This window comes from Aotus nancymaae, unplaced genomic scaffold, assembly GCF_030222135.1.
Source record: "Aotus nancymaae isolate 86718 unplaced genomic scaffold, 86718_ANA_hifiasm-v0.15.2.pri h1tg000036l, whole genome shotgun sequence".
Classification (NCBI taxonomy): Eukaryota; Metazoa; Chordata; class Mammalia; order Primates; family Aotidae; genus Aotus; species Aotus nancymaae.
This window is the reverse complement of record NW_026988450.1, coordinates 94,181,927-94,194,721: the sequence shown is the minus strand read 5'-3', so window position 1 is coordinate 94,194,721 and position 12,795 is coordinate 94,181,927. Positions and strand designations below refer to the sequence as shown.

The window sequence follows — 12,795 nt, the reverse complement described above, 5'->3', positions numbered from 1 at the left end:
CAATAAAATACTATACAGCCATTAAAAATTATCTAGAGGAAGAATATGTGTTTACATGGTAAGGTGTCCAATACATATATACTGTTAAGTCAAAAAGCAGGTCCAAAGAGTGTGCATCATACAATCATACTGTGCATAATTTAAAGGAAATAGAATGAGGTGGGGAAGGACAGGAAGAAGGAAGAGATGAAGGGATGAAGGAAGGAAGGACTAAGTCAACAGGGATTCATTCTAGTTTGTGGGATTATGAGTAATCTTTGATTTTTATTGTTTATGTATAATAAAATTAAGAAGTCTTTGTTCATAAAAAAGAAAAAAGATCACCTAAACAAATTAGCATAAAATAATTTGGTGCTTTGGATATATTTTAAAGGAAGAACACCAAAAATTTAGCTTAGAAATTTAAATTTTCTATAAAGAAAGGTGTTTAGATGGAGTAGAGTTTGCCTTTCTGATATCCACAAATCTCTGTGTTTCTTAGTTTGAAATCTTAAGTTATTAAGAATTGAGAGACCTTACATTTTATCTATAATAATGACCTACAAGTCCTAAATATTTAGTTCAGGAATTCTTCTACTTTAGATATTCAATTTACCACCTTTTAAAATTGTTAGCAAAACTATTCACAAAAACTCTAGCACAGGCCAGCTACAGTGGCCCATGCCTGTAATCCCAGCACTTTGGAAAGCCAAGGCAGGTGGATTATGAGGTCAGGAGTTTGAGACCAGCCTGGTCAACATGGTGAAAACCCGCCTCTACTAAAAATACAAAATTAGCCAGGCGTGGAGGTACGCACCTGTAGTCCCAGCTATTCAGGAGGCTGAGGCAGGAGAATTGCTTGAACCCAGAAGGCAAAGGTTACAGTGAGCTGAAATCATGCCACTGCACTCCAGCCTGGGCAACAGAGCAAGACTCCATCTCAAAAAAAAACTTTCCACCCACCGTCCCCAGGAAGCACTAGAGATGTTGAGAAATCACTGAAGACAACTAAGGAGCAAGAGATTGTTCCTAGGAGACAAGAGGCAGACAGTCGGCCGAGAGGCCCTCTGGCTTTGATGTGCAGCAGCCGCCTTAGCAAACACTTGTTTGAGGTGTTCTGTTTCCTCCCACAGCTCCTGCAAACCACTCTACTCCACCTTAACTCTGGAAGAGCGGGGCATTTTCTCTGGTGATGCTTGGACCTCCTACAGAGGCCCCCAAGAAGTTTTCTGTAGTTCCTCCCAGAGATTGCATTCATTAATAAGCCCATTGTGATTTCAGAGTCCTACTAGATTTAAAGAAAATCGTCCTGGGTGCTGACTGTTAAGCCAGTTCACTGTTAAGTTAGTGATCTAAATTTAAACATGCTGTTGTCTGACCAGAGTAGCAGCAGTGAATCAAGCCTTCTCTCCAGGCCAGGTGCAGTGGCTCACGCCCATAATCCCAGCACTGTGGGAGGCTGAGGCAGGTGGATCACTTGACGTCAGAAGTTTAAGCCTGGTCAACGTGGCAAAACCCTATATCTACTAAAAATACAGAAATTAGCTGGGTGAGTGTGGTGCGTGCCTGTAATCCCAGATACTCAGGAGGCTAAGGCAGGAGAATCACTTGAACCCAGGAGGCAGAGGTTGCAGGAAGCCGAGATTGTGCCACTGAACTCCAGCCTGGACCACAAAGTGAGACTCTGCCTCAACATTAAAAAAAAAAAAAAAAAAAAAAGTCTTCTCTTGTGTCAATGAGAAACAGAAAAATTCTGAGCACCTAAAGTGGAGGAGAGTGAGCAGGAGAAGAATATAATGGGGCGAAAGAAAGCTGTAGAAAGGCAGTGCTGAGAATACCAGAAGCAAACTTCTGTGTCCATCCTGCCTGGGATTCCAGCCAACTTCCACTGTGTGCCGGGGGGTTTGTCAAGTCACTCCCTTGCAGCTTAATGCTAACCCTACTGTGTTGAACTAAATGACAGATTCTTATAGTGTGTAACTTATGACACTGTGTGCTTGTTATTTAACTGTTGCCAGCTTTGTTACAGAGGAGCATTCATACAACTCCTTGCTTGCATTATCATTAAGCTACCAACAGCCAGAAGACTAATTTCCCATGCAAGGATAAATTCATTTTATAGCTTGGTAAAAGATTTTATAAAAATAATCCTTTTCATTAAGTTAAGGAAATAGTAAAGGTATCAAGGAATTTTCTTTTCTAATATCCATTGTGCCCTGACTAAAGTATTTAGGGTCGTTAAACCAAGTTTAGCCTAAAACTGCCTCCTTACGTATTTTAAGTTCAGCCTAAAGCTTTTTTTTGTATGTCGTGAACTATAACAAGCGGAGGTGGCAGCAGCCCATAACCTATGCTTGTGCCAATCATGAAGTTTTGGCCAATGAAATGTACCCAACTGTTTGAACCATGTTCAAACAAGGCAAATGACAAGCTGTTTCTGTACCTCACTTCTCATTTTCTGTACATCATTTTCCTTATTTTGTCATAAATCTTCCACCTCATGGCTGTGCCAGAGTCTGTGAGCCTACTCTGGCTCAGGAGGCTTTCCAATTTGTGAATCATTCATTGCTCAATTAAACTCCTTCAAATTTGATTTGGCTGAGTTTTTCTTCCATCAGGGTCTTGATCATGTGCTTTAATGTATATAGAGTCACATAGAAGTTACAGAGAATATTCAGTGCTTAGAGTTGCATTTGTACGTTAGAAACTGTGAGTGTGAAGTGGTTAAAATACAAAACCCCAGTCTGCTCACATACATTTACTGAGCAGACACTGACGAACAGTGCCACCTTCTATAATTGTACAATTACACGCAGTAACCAACCAGAATGAAAATAGAGCTTGGTAAATGGAGCAGATGGCCACACCGTCACTTAAAAGACGCACTTGAAGTGGAGATTCTGATCCAGCATCTCGCCATTTTCAGGGAAGCTATTTGAAGGGCAGATGCCTCTCAGAGGTCCTGCTATGTCCTCCCACCTAGGGTGAAGCACCCTTGTGAGGTCTACATCCCCCAGAGCTCATGCCACCGCCTTCAGCAGAATGCACTGAAAAATGGTTTTATTAGCTGCTAACCTAAAACAACTGAGGACAGATATTGAGGCTTTTCTTTTTCTTTTTCTTTCTTTTTTTTTTTGGGGGGGACGGAGTTTCACTCTTGTTACCCAGGCTGGAGTACAATGGCGCGATCTCGGCTCACCACAACCTCCGCCTCCCGAGTTCTGGCAATTCTCCTGCCTCAGCCTCCTGAGTAGCTGGGATTACAGGCACGCACCACCGTGCCCAGCTAATATTTTGTATTTTTAGTAGAGACGGGGTTTCACCACGTTGACCGGGATGGTCTCGATCTCTTGACCTCGTGATCCACCCGCCTCGGCCTCCCAAGGTGGTGGTGGGATTACAGGCGTGAGCCACCACGCCCGGCCTTTTTTTTTTTTTTTTTTTTTTTTTTTGAGACAGAGTCTTACTCTGTATCCCAGGTTGGAGTAGAGTGGTGCGATCTCAGCTCATTGCAACCCCCGCCTCCCAGGTTCAAGCGATTCTCCTGCCTTGGCCTCCTGAGTAGCTGGAACCACAGGCATGCACCACCACGGCCAGCTAATTTTTTTTTTTTTTTGAGACGGAGTTTCGCTCTTGTTACCCAGGCTGGAGTGCAATGACGTGATCTCAGCTCACCACAACCTCCACCTTCTGGGATCAGGCAATTCTCCTGCCTCAGCCTCCTGAGTAGTTGGGATTACAGGCATGCGCCACCATGCCCAGCTAATTTTTTGTATTTTTAGTAGAGACATGGTTTCACCATGTTGACCAGGATGGTCTCGATCTCTTCACCTCGTGATCCACCTGCCTCGGCCTCCCAAAGTGCTGGGATTACAGGCGTGGGCCTTTTTTTTTTTTCTTTGAGATGGAGTCTCATTCTGTTACCCAGGCTGGAGTGCAGTGTCTCAATCTTGGCTCACTGCAACCTCCACCTCCCTTCCTCTTTCAAGCAATTCTCTGCCCCAGCCCCACTGAGATTACAGGTGCACACCACCATGCCCCGCTAATTCTTTTTTGTATTTTTAGTAGAGGTGGGGTTTCACTATCTTGGCCAGATTGGTCTTGAACTCCTGACCTCATGTGATCCACCCGCCTTGGCCTCCCAAAGTGCTGGGATTACAGGTGTGAGCCACCGTGCCCTGCCTGTTTATTTTTATTTTATATCTATATTTTTAAAATGGGGTCTTGCTATGTTGCCCAGGCTGGTATCGAACTCCTGGGCTCAAGAGATTCTCCTGCCTCGGCCTCCCAAAGTGCTAGGGTTACAGGCCTGAGGCACCAAGTCCGGCCTCAGGATACTTTATAACTTCCCTAGGATTCATTTATTTCTGTCTCCTTGACTCTGAGATCAAAGCCTGGCATGGCGTCAGTGTCAGTAAATGTTTGCAGAACAAGTGACTGAAAAGGGCAGGGGGCAGGCTGGAGGTTGGGCACATTGCAGGAGCTTTGCAAGGATGAATGGACAGTGTGGGGGCCTGCAGAAAGTGTGTCCTGGGGAAGGTGGGGGAAGGTTCTGGAACAGGAATGGAGGGGGTCAGGGAGGGTGAGCTGGGAAGCACATGACAGTCTGCTGGGTCCTCAGGGAGTGGGACAGCAGCGGTGTGTCTCCCCCACCCTGGCAGGTGGACACGGTGGCCGCCGAGCATCTCACCCGGAAGCACCCTGGGGCCGAGGCCACCGGGAAGGTGAATGTGAAGATGCTGCGCCTGGGACGGCTCAGCAAGTCTGGCTTCTACCTGGCCTTCCAGGACCAGGGCACCTGCATGGCCCTGCTGTCACTGCACCTCTTCTACAAGAAGTGTGCCCAGCTGACTGTGAACCTGACCCGCTTCCCGGAGACTGTGCCTCGGGAGCTGGTTGTGCCCGTGGCCGGGAGCTGCGTGGTGGACGCCGTCCCCACCCCTGGCCCCAGTCCCAGCCTCTACTGCCGTGAGGATGGCCAGTGGGCCGAGCAGCCGGTCACGGGCTGCAGCTGTGCTCCAGGGTTCGAGGCCGCTGAGGGGAACACCAAGTGCCGAGGTGAGAGCTGGAGCTTCTCACAAGAATGCTGCTCATCCAGGGCAGAGGAGAGTCCTGAACAAACGCCATGAACTCCACTCTTTGACCCACGTTTGTTTGTTTGTTTGTTTGTTTGTTTTTGGAGCCCGTGTCTTGCTCTGCCGCCCAGGCTGAAATTCAATGGCATAGTCTAGGCTCACTGCACCCTCCGCCTCCCGGGTTCAAGCAATTCTCCAGCCTCAGCCTCCCGAGCAGCTGGGATTACAGGCACCCACACCATGCCCGGCTAATTTTGTATTTTTAGTAGAGACAGGGTTTCACCATGTTGGCCAGGCTGGTCTCAAACCCCTGACCTCGTGATCCACCAGCCTCGGCCTCCTAAAGTGGTAGATTACAGGCATAAGCCACCATGCCTGGCCCAGACCCATTTCTTAAGTTTCCATTTTATTTATTTAGTTTTTGAGATGGAGCCTCCCTCTGTCACCTAGGCTGGAGTACAGTGGAGTGATCTTGGCTCACTGCAACCAGGTTCAAGCGATTCTCCTGCCTCAGCCTCCGGAGTAGCTGGGATTACAGGTACACACCACCACGCCCAGCTAATTTTGTATTTTTAATAGAGACTGGGTTCACCATGTTAAGCAGGGTAGTCTCGAACTCCTGACCTCGGGATCTGCCCGACTCAGCCTCCCAAAGTGGGATTACAGGCATGAGCCGACACCCGGCCAAGTTTCCATTTTAAATGCTCTTCCCTCTCCTGAGGTTACTGGAGGGTGGATCTGTTTTCTGGGCTCTTTCTCATTTCCAGACTTCTCTGGAAGCCTGGCCAACTTCCCTGCTTGCCGACCATGGGTGGCTGGCCTGGGCTGCAGGACTGTCCTGTGAGGGGACCTTGTTGGTGTCCAGACAAAGCCATCAAGTTCTCCCCACTTGTTCATTGTGAGTCTCCTCTAATTTGCTGATACTGAATACTCACGTAGCCTTCCCTCTAGACAAGGGCTTCTTACCCTCTGGTTTTCTAGGGAATCTGTGAGCTTTGGTGGAAGAAAAAAAATAATTTTATTTTTTTTGAGACAGAGTCTTGCTCTGTCGCCCAGGCTAGCGTGCAGTGAGTGGCACAATCTCAGCTCACTGCAGCCTCCGCCTCCCAGGTTCAAGTGATTCCCCTGCCTCAACCTCCCAAATAGCTGGGATTACAGGAGTGCATTACCATGCCCAGCTAATTTTGTATTTTTAGTAGAGATGGGGTTTCACCATGTTGGCCAGGTAGATCTTGAACTCCTGACCTCAAGTCATCTGCCCATCTCAGCCTCCTCCTTAGGAAAAAAAAAATCACAGGTATTTACAGCTCATTCCAAGTGGCTCGAGAATCTCAAAACATTGTTTTTGCTCATGATGACTTCAGTACTACAGAGGTTAGGAGACCTGCTGCTACATCTTAATAAAGAAACACAAATGTTGTAGCCCACACTTTTTTCTTCATGTTTCAGTCATTGCATTTCAGCTTAATTGGTTTCCCTGGTATTGCTATGTATTTTGTGGTGTGCATTTGAAGTCATAATCTGGAGTAGAGGTCTTTCTGTGGGCTTCACCAGACTGCCAAGATCAGGGTCAAAAAAGGTTAGGACTGCTTCTCTGGGGAGAGAGTCTCCTTTCTCCTCTTAAGAGGTGAGGTTTTGAGATCTTTCTTCTGTTTTCCCACCTTAGCACTTCATCAGCCTTAAAAGCAGCTGGATATTTTTTTTTTTAAGAGCTGTGGTCTCACTCTGTCACCAAGGTTAGTCTTTTTTTTTTTTTTTTTAAGAAATGGGATCTCACTCTGTTGCCCAGGCTGAAGTGCAGTGGCGCCATCTCTGCTCACTGTAATTCCGCTTCCCAGTTCAAACAATTTTCCTGTCTCAGCCTCCCAAGTAGCTGATACTACCAGTGCCCACCACCACACCAGCTAATTTTTTGTATTAGTAGAGACGGGGTTTCACTGTGTTAGCCAGGATGGTCTCGATCTCCTGACCTCGTGATCCACCCACCTTGGCCTCCCAAAGTGCTGAGATTACAGGTGTGAGCCACTGCACCTGACCCTTGCCCAGGCTGGTCTTGAACCCCTTGGCTCAAGCGATCCTCCAACCTCAGCCTCCCAAAGCGCTGGCATTACAGGCTTGTGCCACCAGGCCCACCGTGCAGATGGATGTTTTTGTGCATACCGTTGATTAATGCTTTCTTTCTCTCTCACTCTCTCAGCCTGTGCCCAGGGCACCTTCAAGCCCCTGTCTGGAGAAGGGTCCTGCCAGCCATGCCCAGCCAACAGCCATTCTAACACTATCGGATCAGCTGTCTGCCAGTGCCGCATTGGGTACTTCCGGGCACGCACAGACCCCTGGGGTGTGCCCTGCACCAGTAAGTGACCAGCACCCAGGTGCAGTTCATTGGGGAGGGATCAGAGACCCTTGAGGCGGACCCCGACATGGCCCCCACCCTCCCTGGACTTCCTCCCTTTGCCTCTGGCATGCTGCTCCCTAGCTCCAAGGTGAAGCCCGCTGTCTCCAAGGCAAAAGGCCAGCATGGCTGCTGGCCCCTCCACTGCCCTCTCCCCACCGCTGTGGAGTAGGTCGGCCTCTGCCTGACCACCCCCCCCACCCCCCGCCGTCTCCTGCAGCCCCTCCCTCAACTCCATGGAGCGTGGTTTCCCACCTGAACGGCTCCTCCCTGCACCTGGAATGCGCGCCCTGTGGGGGAGACCTGACCTTCGATCCCGGTCCCCGGGACCTGGTGGAGCCCTGGGTGATGGTTCGAGGCCTGAGTCCTGACTTCACCTATGCCTTTGAGGTCACTGCGTTGAACGGGATGTCCTCCTTAGCCATGGGGCCCATCCCATTTGAGCCTGTCAATGTCACCACGGACCGAGAGGGTGAGACTTAGGGACTGGGGCAGCTGGTGGTCCGGTGGGAGGGATGTCACTGAGAGCCTGAAGGGAAGAGGCAGGAGCCATGAAGTGGGGTTCCCAGGAAGTGTGAGCGGTCAAGGCTTTGGGGGCAAGGGGTGGGCACAGTGGCTCACTCCTGTAATCCCAGCACTTTTGGAGGCTGAGACAGGTGGATCACTTGAACCCTGGAGTTCAAGACCAGCCTGGGCAACATAGGAAAATCTTGTCTCTACAAAAAATAAAAATATCACCCAGGTGAGGCAATCCATACCTGTGGTCCCAGCTGCTCAAGAGGCTGAGGTGAGAGGATCACTTGAGTCCCGGGAGTTGGAGGCTGCAGTGAGCTATGATCACACCACTGCACTCCAGCCTGGGCGCAGAGTCAGACCCTCTCTCAAAATAAACGAATAAGAAAGAGAGGGTAAGGAGGACGGAAAGGTGGGCGGGAGAGTTCTGCAAATGGGACTGGGGGCAGAGAGAATCAGAAGGAATTCTTGAAACAGCCGGGGGTAAACAGACAAGCATATCCAGCAGAGAAAGTGCTGGAAAAGATAAGGGACATGGCCAGACTGATCAGGAGGTCAGCAGTTCAAGACCAGCCTGGCCAACATGGTGAAACCCGTCTCTCCTAAAAATAAAAAATTTAGGGCTGGACGTTGTGGCTCACGCTTTAATCCCAGCACTTTGGGAGGCCAAGGCGGGTGGATCACCTGAGGTCAGGAGTTCAAGACCAACCTAGCCAACATGGTGAAACCGTATCTCTGCTAAAAATAAAAAAATTAGCCAGGTGTAGTGGTGGGTGCCTGTAATCCACTTGGGAGGCTGAAGCAGAAGAACTGCTTGAACCTGGGAGGTGGAGGTTGCAGTGAGCCAAGATTGTGCCACTGCATTCCAGCCTGGGTGGTAGAGCAAGACTCTGTCTCGAAAAAAAAGAAAACAAAAATTTAAAAAGATAAAGGACAGACGTGCATGCATAAGGGTTCCGTGTCTCTGCCTCTCACAGTACCCCCTGCAGTATCCGACATCCGGGTGATGCAGTCCTCACCCAGCAGCTTAAGCTTGGCGTGGGCTGTTCCCCGGGCACCCAGTGGAGATGCGCTGGATTACGAGGTCAAGTACCATGAGAAGGTGAGGCCAACCGGTGCCCCGGGAGTGGGTGGGCAGTGAGTTGTGCTCTCCTGGCTGGGATATCTGTGTTGCAGACACCTGGCAGGCATTTGAATTCCAGCTCTGCCATGGATTCTCTGGGCTGCCTTGGGTAAGCCCTTTGGCCTTTCTGAGCCTCAGCTGCCTCATCTATATAATAGTTACTGTAACAGTACCAGGCACACGTGGCCAGCACAGTGGCTCAGGTCATGTGTGGTGGCCACGCCTGTAACACCCAGCACTTTGGGAGGCCGAGACAGGCGGACTGCTTGAGCCTAGGAGTTTGAGGCCAGCCTGGGTAACATGGTGAAACCTCATGTCTATAAAAAATTTAAAATGAAAAAAAAAAAAAATTAGACTGGGCACAGTGGCTCACACCTGTAATCCCAGCACTTTGGGAGGCTGAGGCAGGTAGAATGCCTGGGGTCAGGAGTTCGAGACCAGCCTGGCCAACATGGTGAAACTTCATCTCTGCAAAAAATACCAAAATTAGCCAGGCACACTGGTGGGTCCCTGTAATCCCAGCTACTTAGGAAGCTGAGGCAGGAGAATCACTTGAACAAAAAAGACAGAGGTTTCAGTGAGCCAGGATTGCACCATTGCACTCCAGCCTGGGCAACAGAGTGAGACTCTGTACCAAAAAAAATTAGCCAGGCACAGTGGCATGTGCCTGTGGTCCCAGTTACTTGGGAGGCTGAGGTGGGAATATCACTTGAGCCCAGGAGGTTGAGGCTGCAGTGAGCTGTGTTTGGGTCACTGCACTCCAGCCTGAGTGACAGAGTGGGACCTTGTCTTTGAAAAAAAAAAGATATTATGAATGCACAGCACATGGCTTGCACACGTAAGTTCTCCCAAAGGCCTCACCAGCTGCCAGGCAGGCTAGTGATGTGAGTGCAGGGTGAGGGGAGGAGGCAAGAAGAGCAGCAGGAACTTGGGCCCCGGGTGACAGCCAGTCCCCTCCTTCTCCTGGACAGGGCACCGAGGGTCCCAGCAGCGTACGGTTCCTGAAGACATCAGAAAACCGGGCAGAGCTGCGGGGGCTGAAGCAGCGAGCCAGCTACCTGGTGCAGGTGCGGGCACGCTCTGAGGCCAGCTACGAGCCCTTCGGCCAGGAGCATCAGAGCCAGACCCAACTGGATGGTAAGCCTGGGGAAGGGGGTGAGGGTGGGGGGTTGGAAATACCCCCAAAGTTGCTGGAAAGACCCAAAAGTGCCTTTTTCTTTGAGATGGAGTTTTGCACGGGCTAGATATAGTGGCGCAATCTCGGCTCACTGCAACCTCTGCCTCCTGGGTTCAAGCGATTCTCATGACTCAGCCTCCCGAGTAGGTGGGATTACAGGTGTGCGCCACTGCGCCCAGCTAATTTTTTGTATTTTTAGTAGAGACCAGGTTTCACCTCATGATTAGCCCGCCTCGGCCTCCCAAAGTGCTGGGATTACAGGCATGAGCCACTGTGCCCGGCTAGAGTACCATGTTCATGTCCTCCTTTCTGTCAATCACACGGCACAGCCTGAAGAGGAGGGAACGTAGGATGTCAAACCAAAAACCAGCAGCTGAGTGTGAAGTCCGGCCTGGTTCACTCGGTACCCCCAGGCTGGAGTAGTGGCATGATCAAAGCTCACTGCATGGCCGGGTGCGGTGGCTCACCCTGTAATTCCAGCACTTTGGGAGGCCAACACAGGAAGATCATTTGAGGTCAAGAGTTCAAGATCTGGCCTGGCATGGTAGCTCATGCCTGAAATCCCAGCAGTTTGGGAAGCTGAGGTGGGTGGATCACCCGAGGTCAGGAGTTCGAAACCACCCTGACCAACAAGGTGAAACCCCATGTCTATTATAAATAAATAAATAATAAATAAATAAAAGAGTTCAAGATCACCCTGGCCAACATGGTGAAATCCCATCTCTACTAAAAATACAAAAGTTAGCTGTGCGTGGTGGTGCATGCCTGTAATCCCAGCTACTCAGGAGGCTGAGGCAGGAGAATTGGTTGAACCTCAGAGGGGGAGGGTGCAGTGAGCTGAGATTGTGTCACTGCACTCCAGCCTGGGTGACAGAGCGAGGCTCCTTCTCAAAAAACAAAACAAAACAGCTCACTGCAGGCTCAACGTTTAGCAACAACCTGACCCCTGAGCCCCCATTTCCTCATTCAGTAAAATGAGAATATAATGAACCTTCATGCAGGACTTTGAGGATTCGAGGTAACAGATTATTTTTAATATGCTGGGCCAGTGGCTTGCTGCTTTTTTTTTTTAACTTTTTTTTTTTTTTTTTTTTAAGATGGGGTTACACCATGATGGACAGGCTGGTCTTAAATGCCTGACCTCACGTGATCCACCCACCTTGACCTCCCAAAGTACTGGGATTACAGGCGTGAGCCACCACACCCGGCCTATTTTTATTTTATTTTTATTTTTATTTTTTTTTGAGACAGAGTTTCACTCTTGTTACCCAGGCTGGAGTGCAATGGCGCGATTTCGGCTCACCGCAACCTCCGCCTCCTGAGGTCAGGCAATTCTCCTGCCTCAGCCTCCTGTGTAGCTGGGATTACAAGCACGCGCCACCGTGTCCAGCTAATTTTTTGTATTTTTAGTAGAGATGGGGTTTCACCATGTTGACCAGGATGGTCTCGACCTCTTGACCTCATGATCCACCTGCCTCGGCCTCCCAAAGTGCTGGGAATACAGGCGTGAGCCACCACGCCCGGCCTTTTTTTTTTTTTTTTTTTTGAGACAGAGTCTTACTCTGTCTCCCAGGCTGGAGTGCAGTGGTGCGATCTCAGCTCATTACAACCCCCGCCTCCCAGGTTCAAGGGATTCTCCTGCCTTGGCCTCCTGAGTAGCTGGAACCACAGGCATGCACCACTATGGCCAGCTAATTATTTTTTTGAGACGGAGTTTAGCTCTTGTTACCCAGGCTGGAGTGCAATGGCGCGATCTCGGCTCACCGCAACCTCCGCCTCCCGGGTTCAGGCAATTCTCCTGCCTCAGCCTCCTGAGTAGCTGGGATTACAGGCACGCGCCACCATGCCCAGCTAATTTTTTGTATTTTCAGTAGAGACGTGGTTTCACCACGTTGACCAGGATGGTCTCGATCTCTTGACCTCGTGATCCACCCGTCTCGGCCTCCCAAAGTGCTGGGATTACAGGCGTGAGCCACCACGCCCGGCCTTTTTTTTTTTTTTCTTTGAGACAGAGTCTTACTCTGTCTCCCAGGCTGGAGTGCAGTGGTGTGATCTCAGCTCATTGCAACCCTCGCCTCCCAGGTTCAACGGATTCTCCTGCCTTGGCTGCCTGAGTAGCTGGAACCACAGGCATGCACCACCATGGCCAGCTAATTTTTTTTTTTTTTTTTTTTTTGAGATGGAGTTTCGCTCTTGTTACCCAGGCTGGAGTGCAATGGCGCGATCTCGGCTCACTGCAAACTCCGCCTCCCGGGTTCAGGCAATTCTGCCTCAGCCTCCTGAGTAGCTGGGATTATCAGCACGCGCCATCATGCCGAGCTATTTTTTTGTATTTTTAGTAGTGACGGGCTTTCACCATGTTGACCAGGATCGTTTCGATCTCTTGAACTCATGATCCACCCTCCTCGGCCTCCCAAAATGCTGGGATTACAGGCATGAGCCACCGCGACCGGCGAAACCTCATCTTTAAACAACAAAAAAGAAACACAAAAATTAAGTTGGAAACGGTGGCCCAAGCCTGTAATGACAGCACTTT

At 49.8% G+C, this 12,795-nt stretch overlaps 1 protein-coding gene across 1 annotated transcript in view; it reads left to right on the top strand.

The window, feature by feature from the left end:
• The first annotated feature begins 4,577 nt into the window (after positions 1-4,577).
• The window catches only part of LOC135277941 (ephrin type-B receptor 4-like), a 78,897-nt gene continuing 70,679 nt past the window's right edge, over positions 4,578-12,795 (top strand). The window contains exons 1-5 of the mRNA XM_064384110.1: positions 4,578-5,037; positions 7,252-7,407; positions 7,667-7,918; positions 8,937-9,061; positions 10,054-10,219. Of these exons, the coding sequence (XP_064240180.1) occupies positions 4,578-5,037; positions 7,252-7,407; positions 7,667-7,918; positions 8,937-9,061; positions 10,054-10,219 (1,159 nt within the window). The remainder of the gene's footprint in view (positions 5,038-7,251; positions 7,408-7,666; positions 7,919-8,936; positions 9,062-10,053; positions 10,220-12,795) is intronic.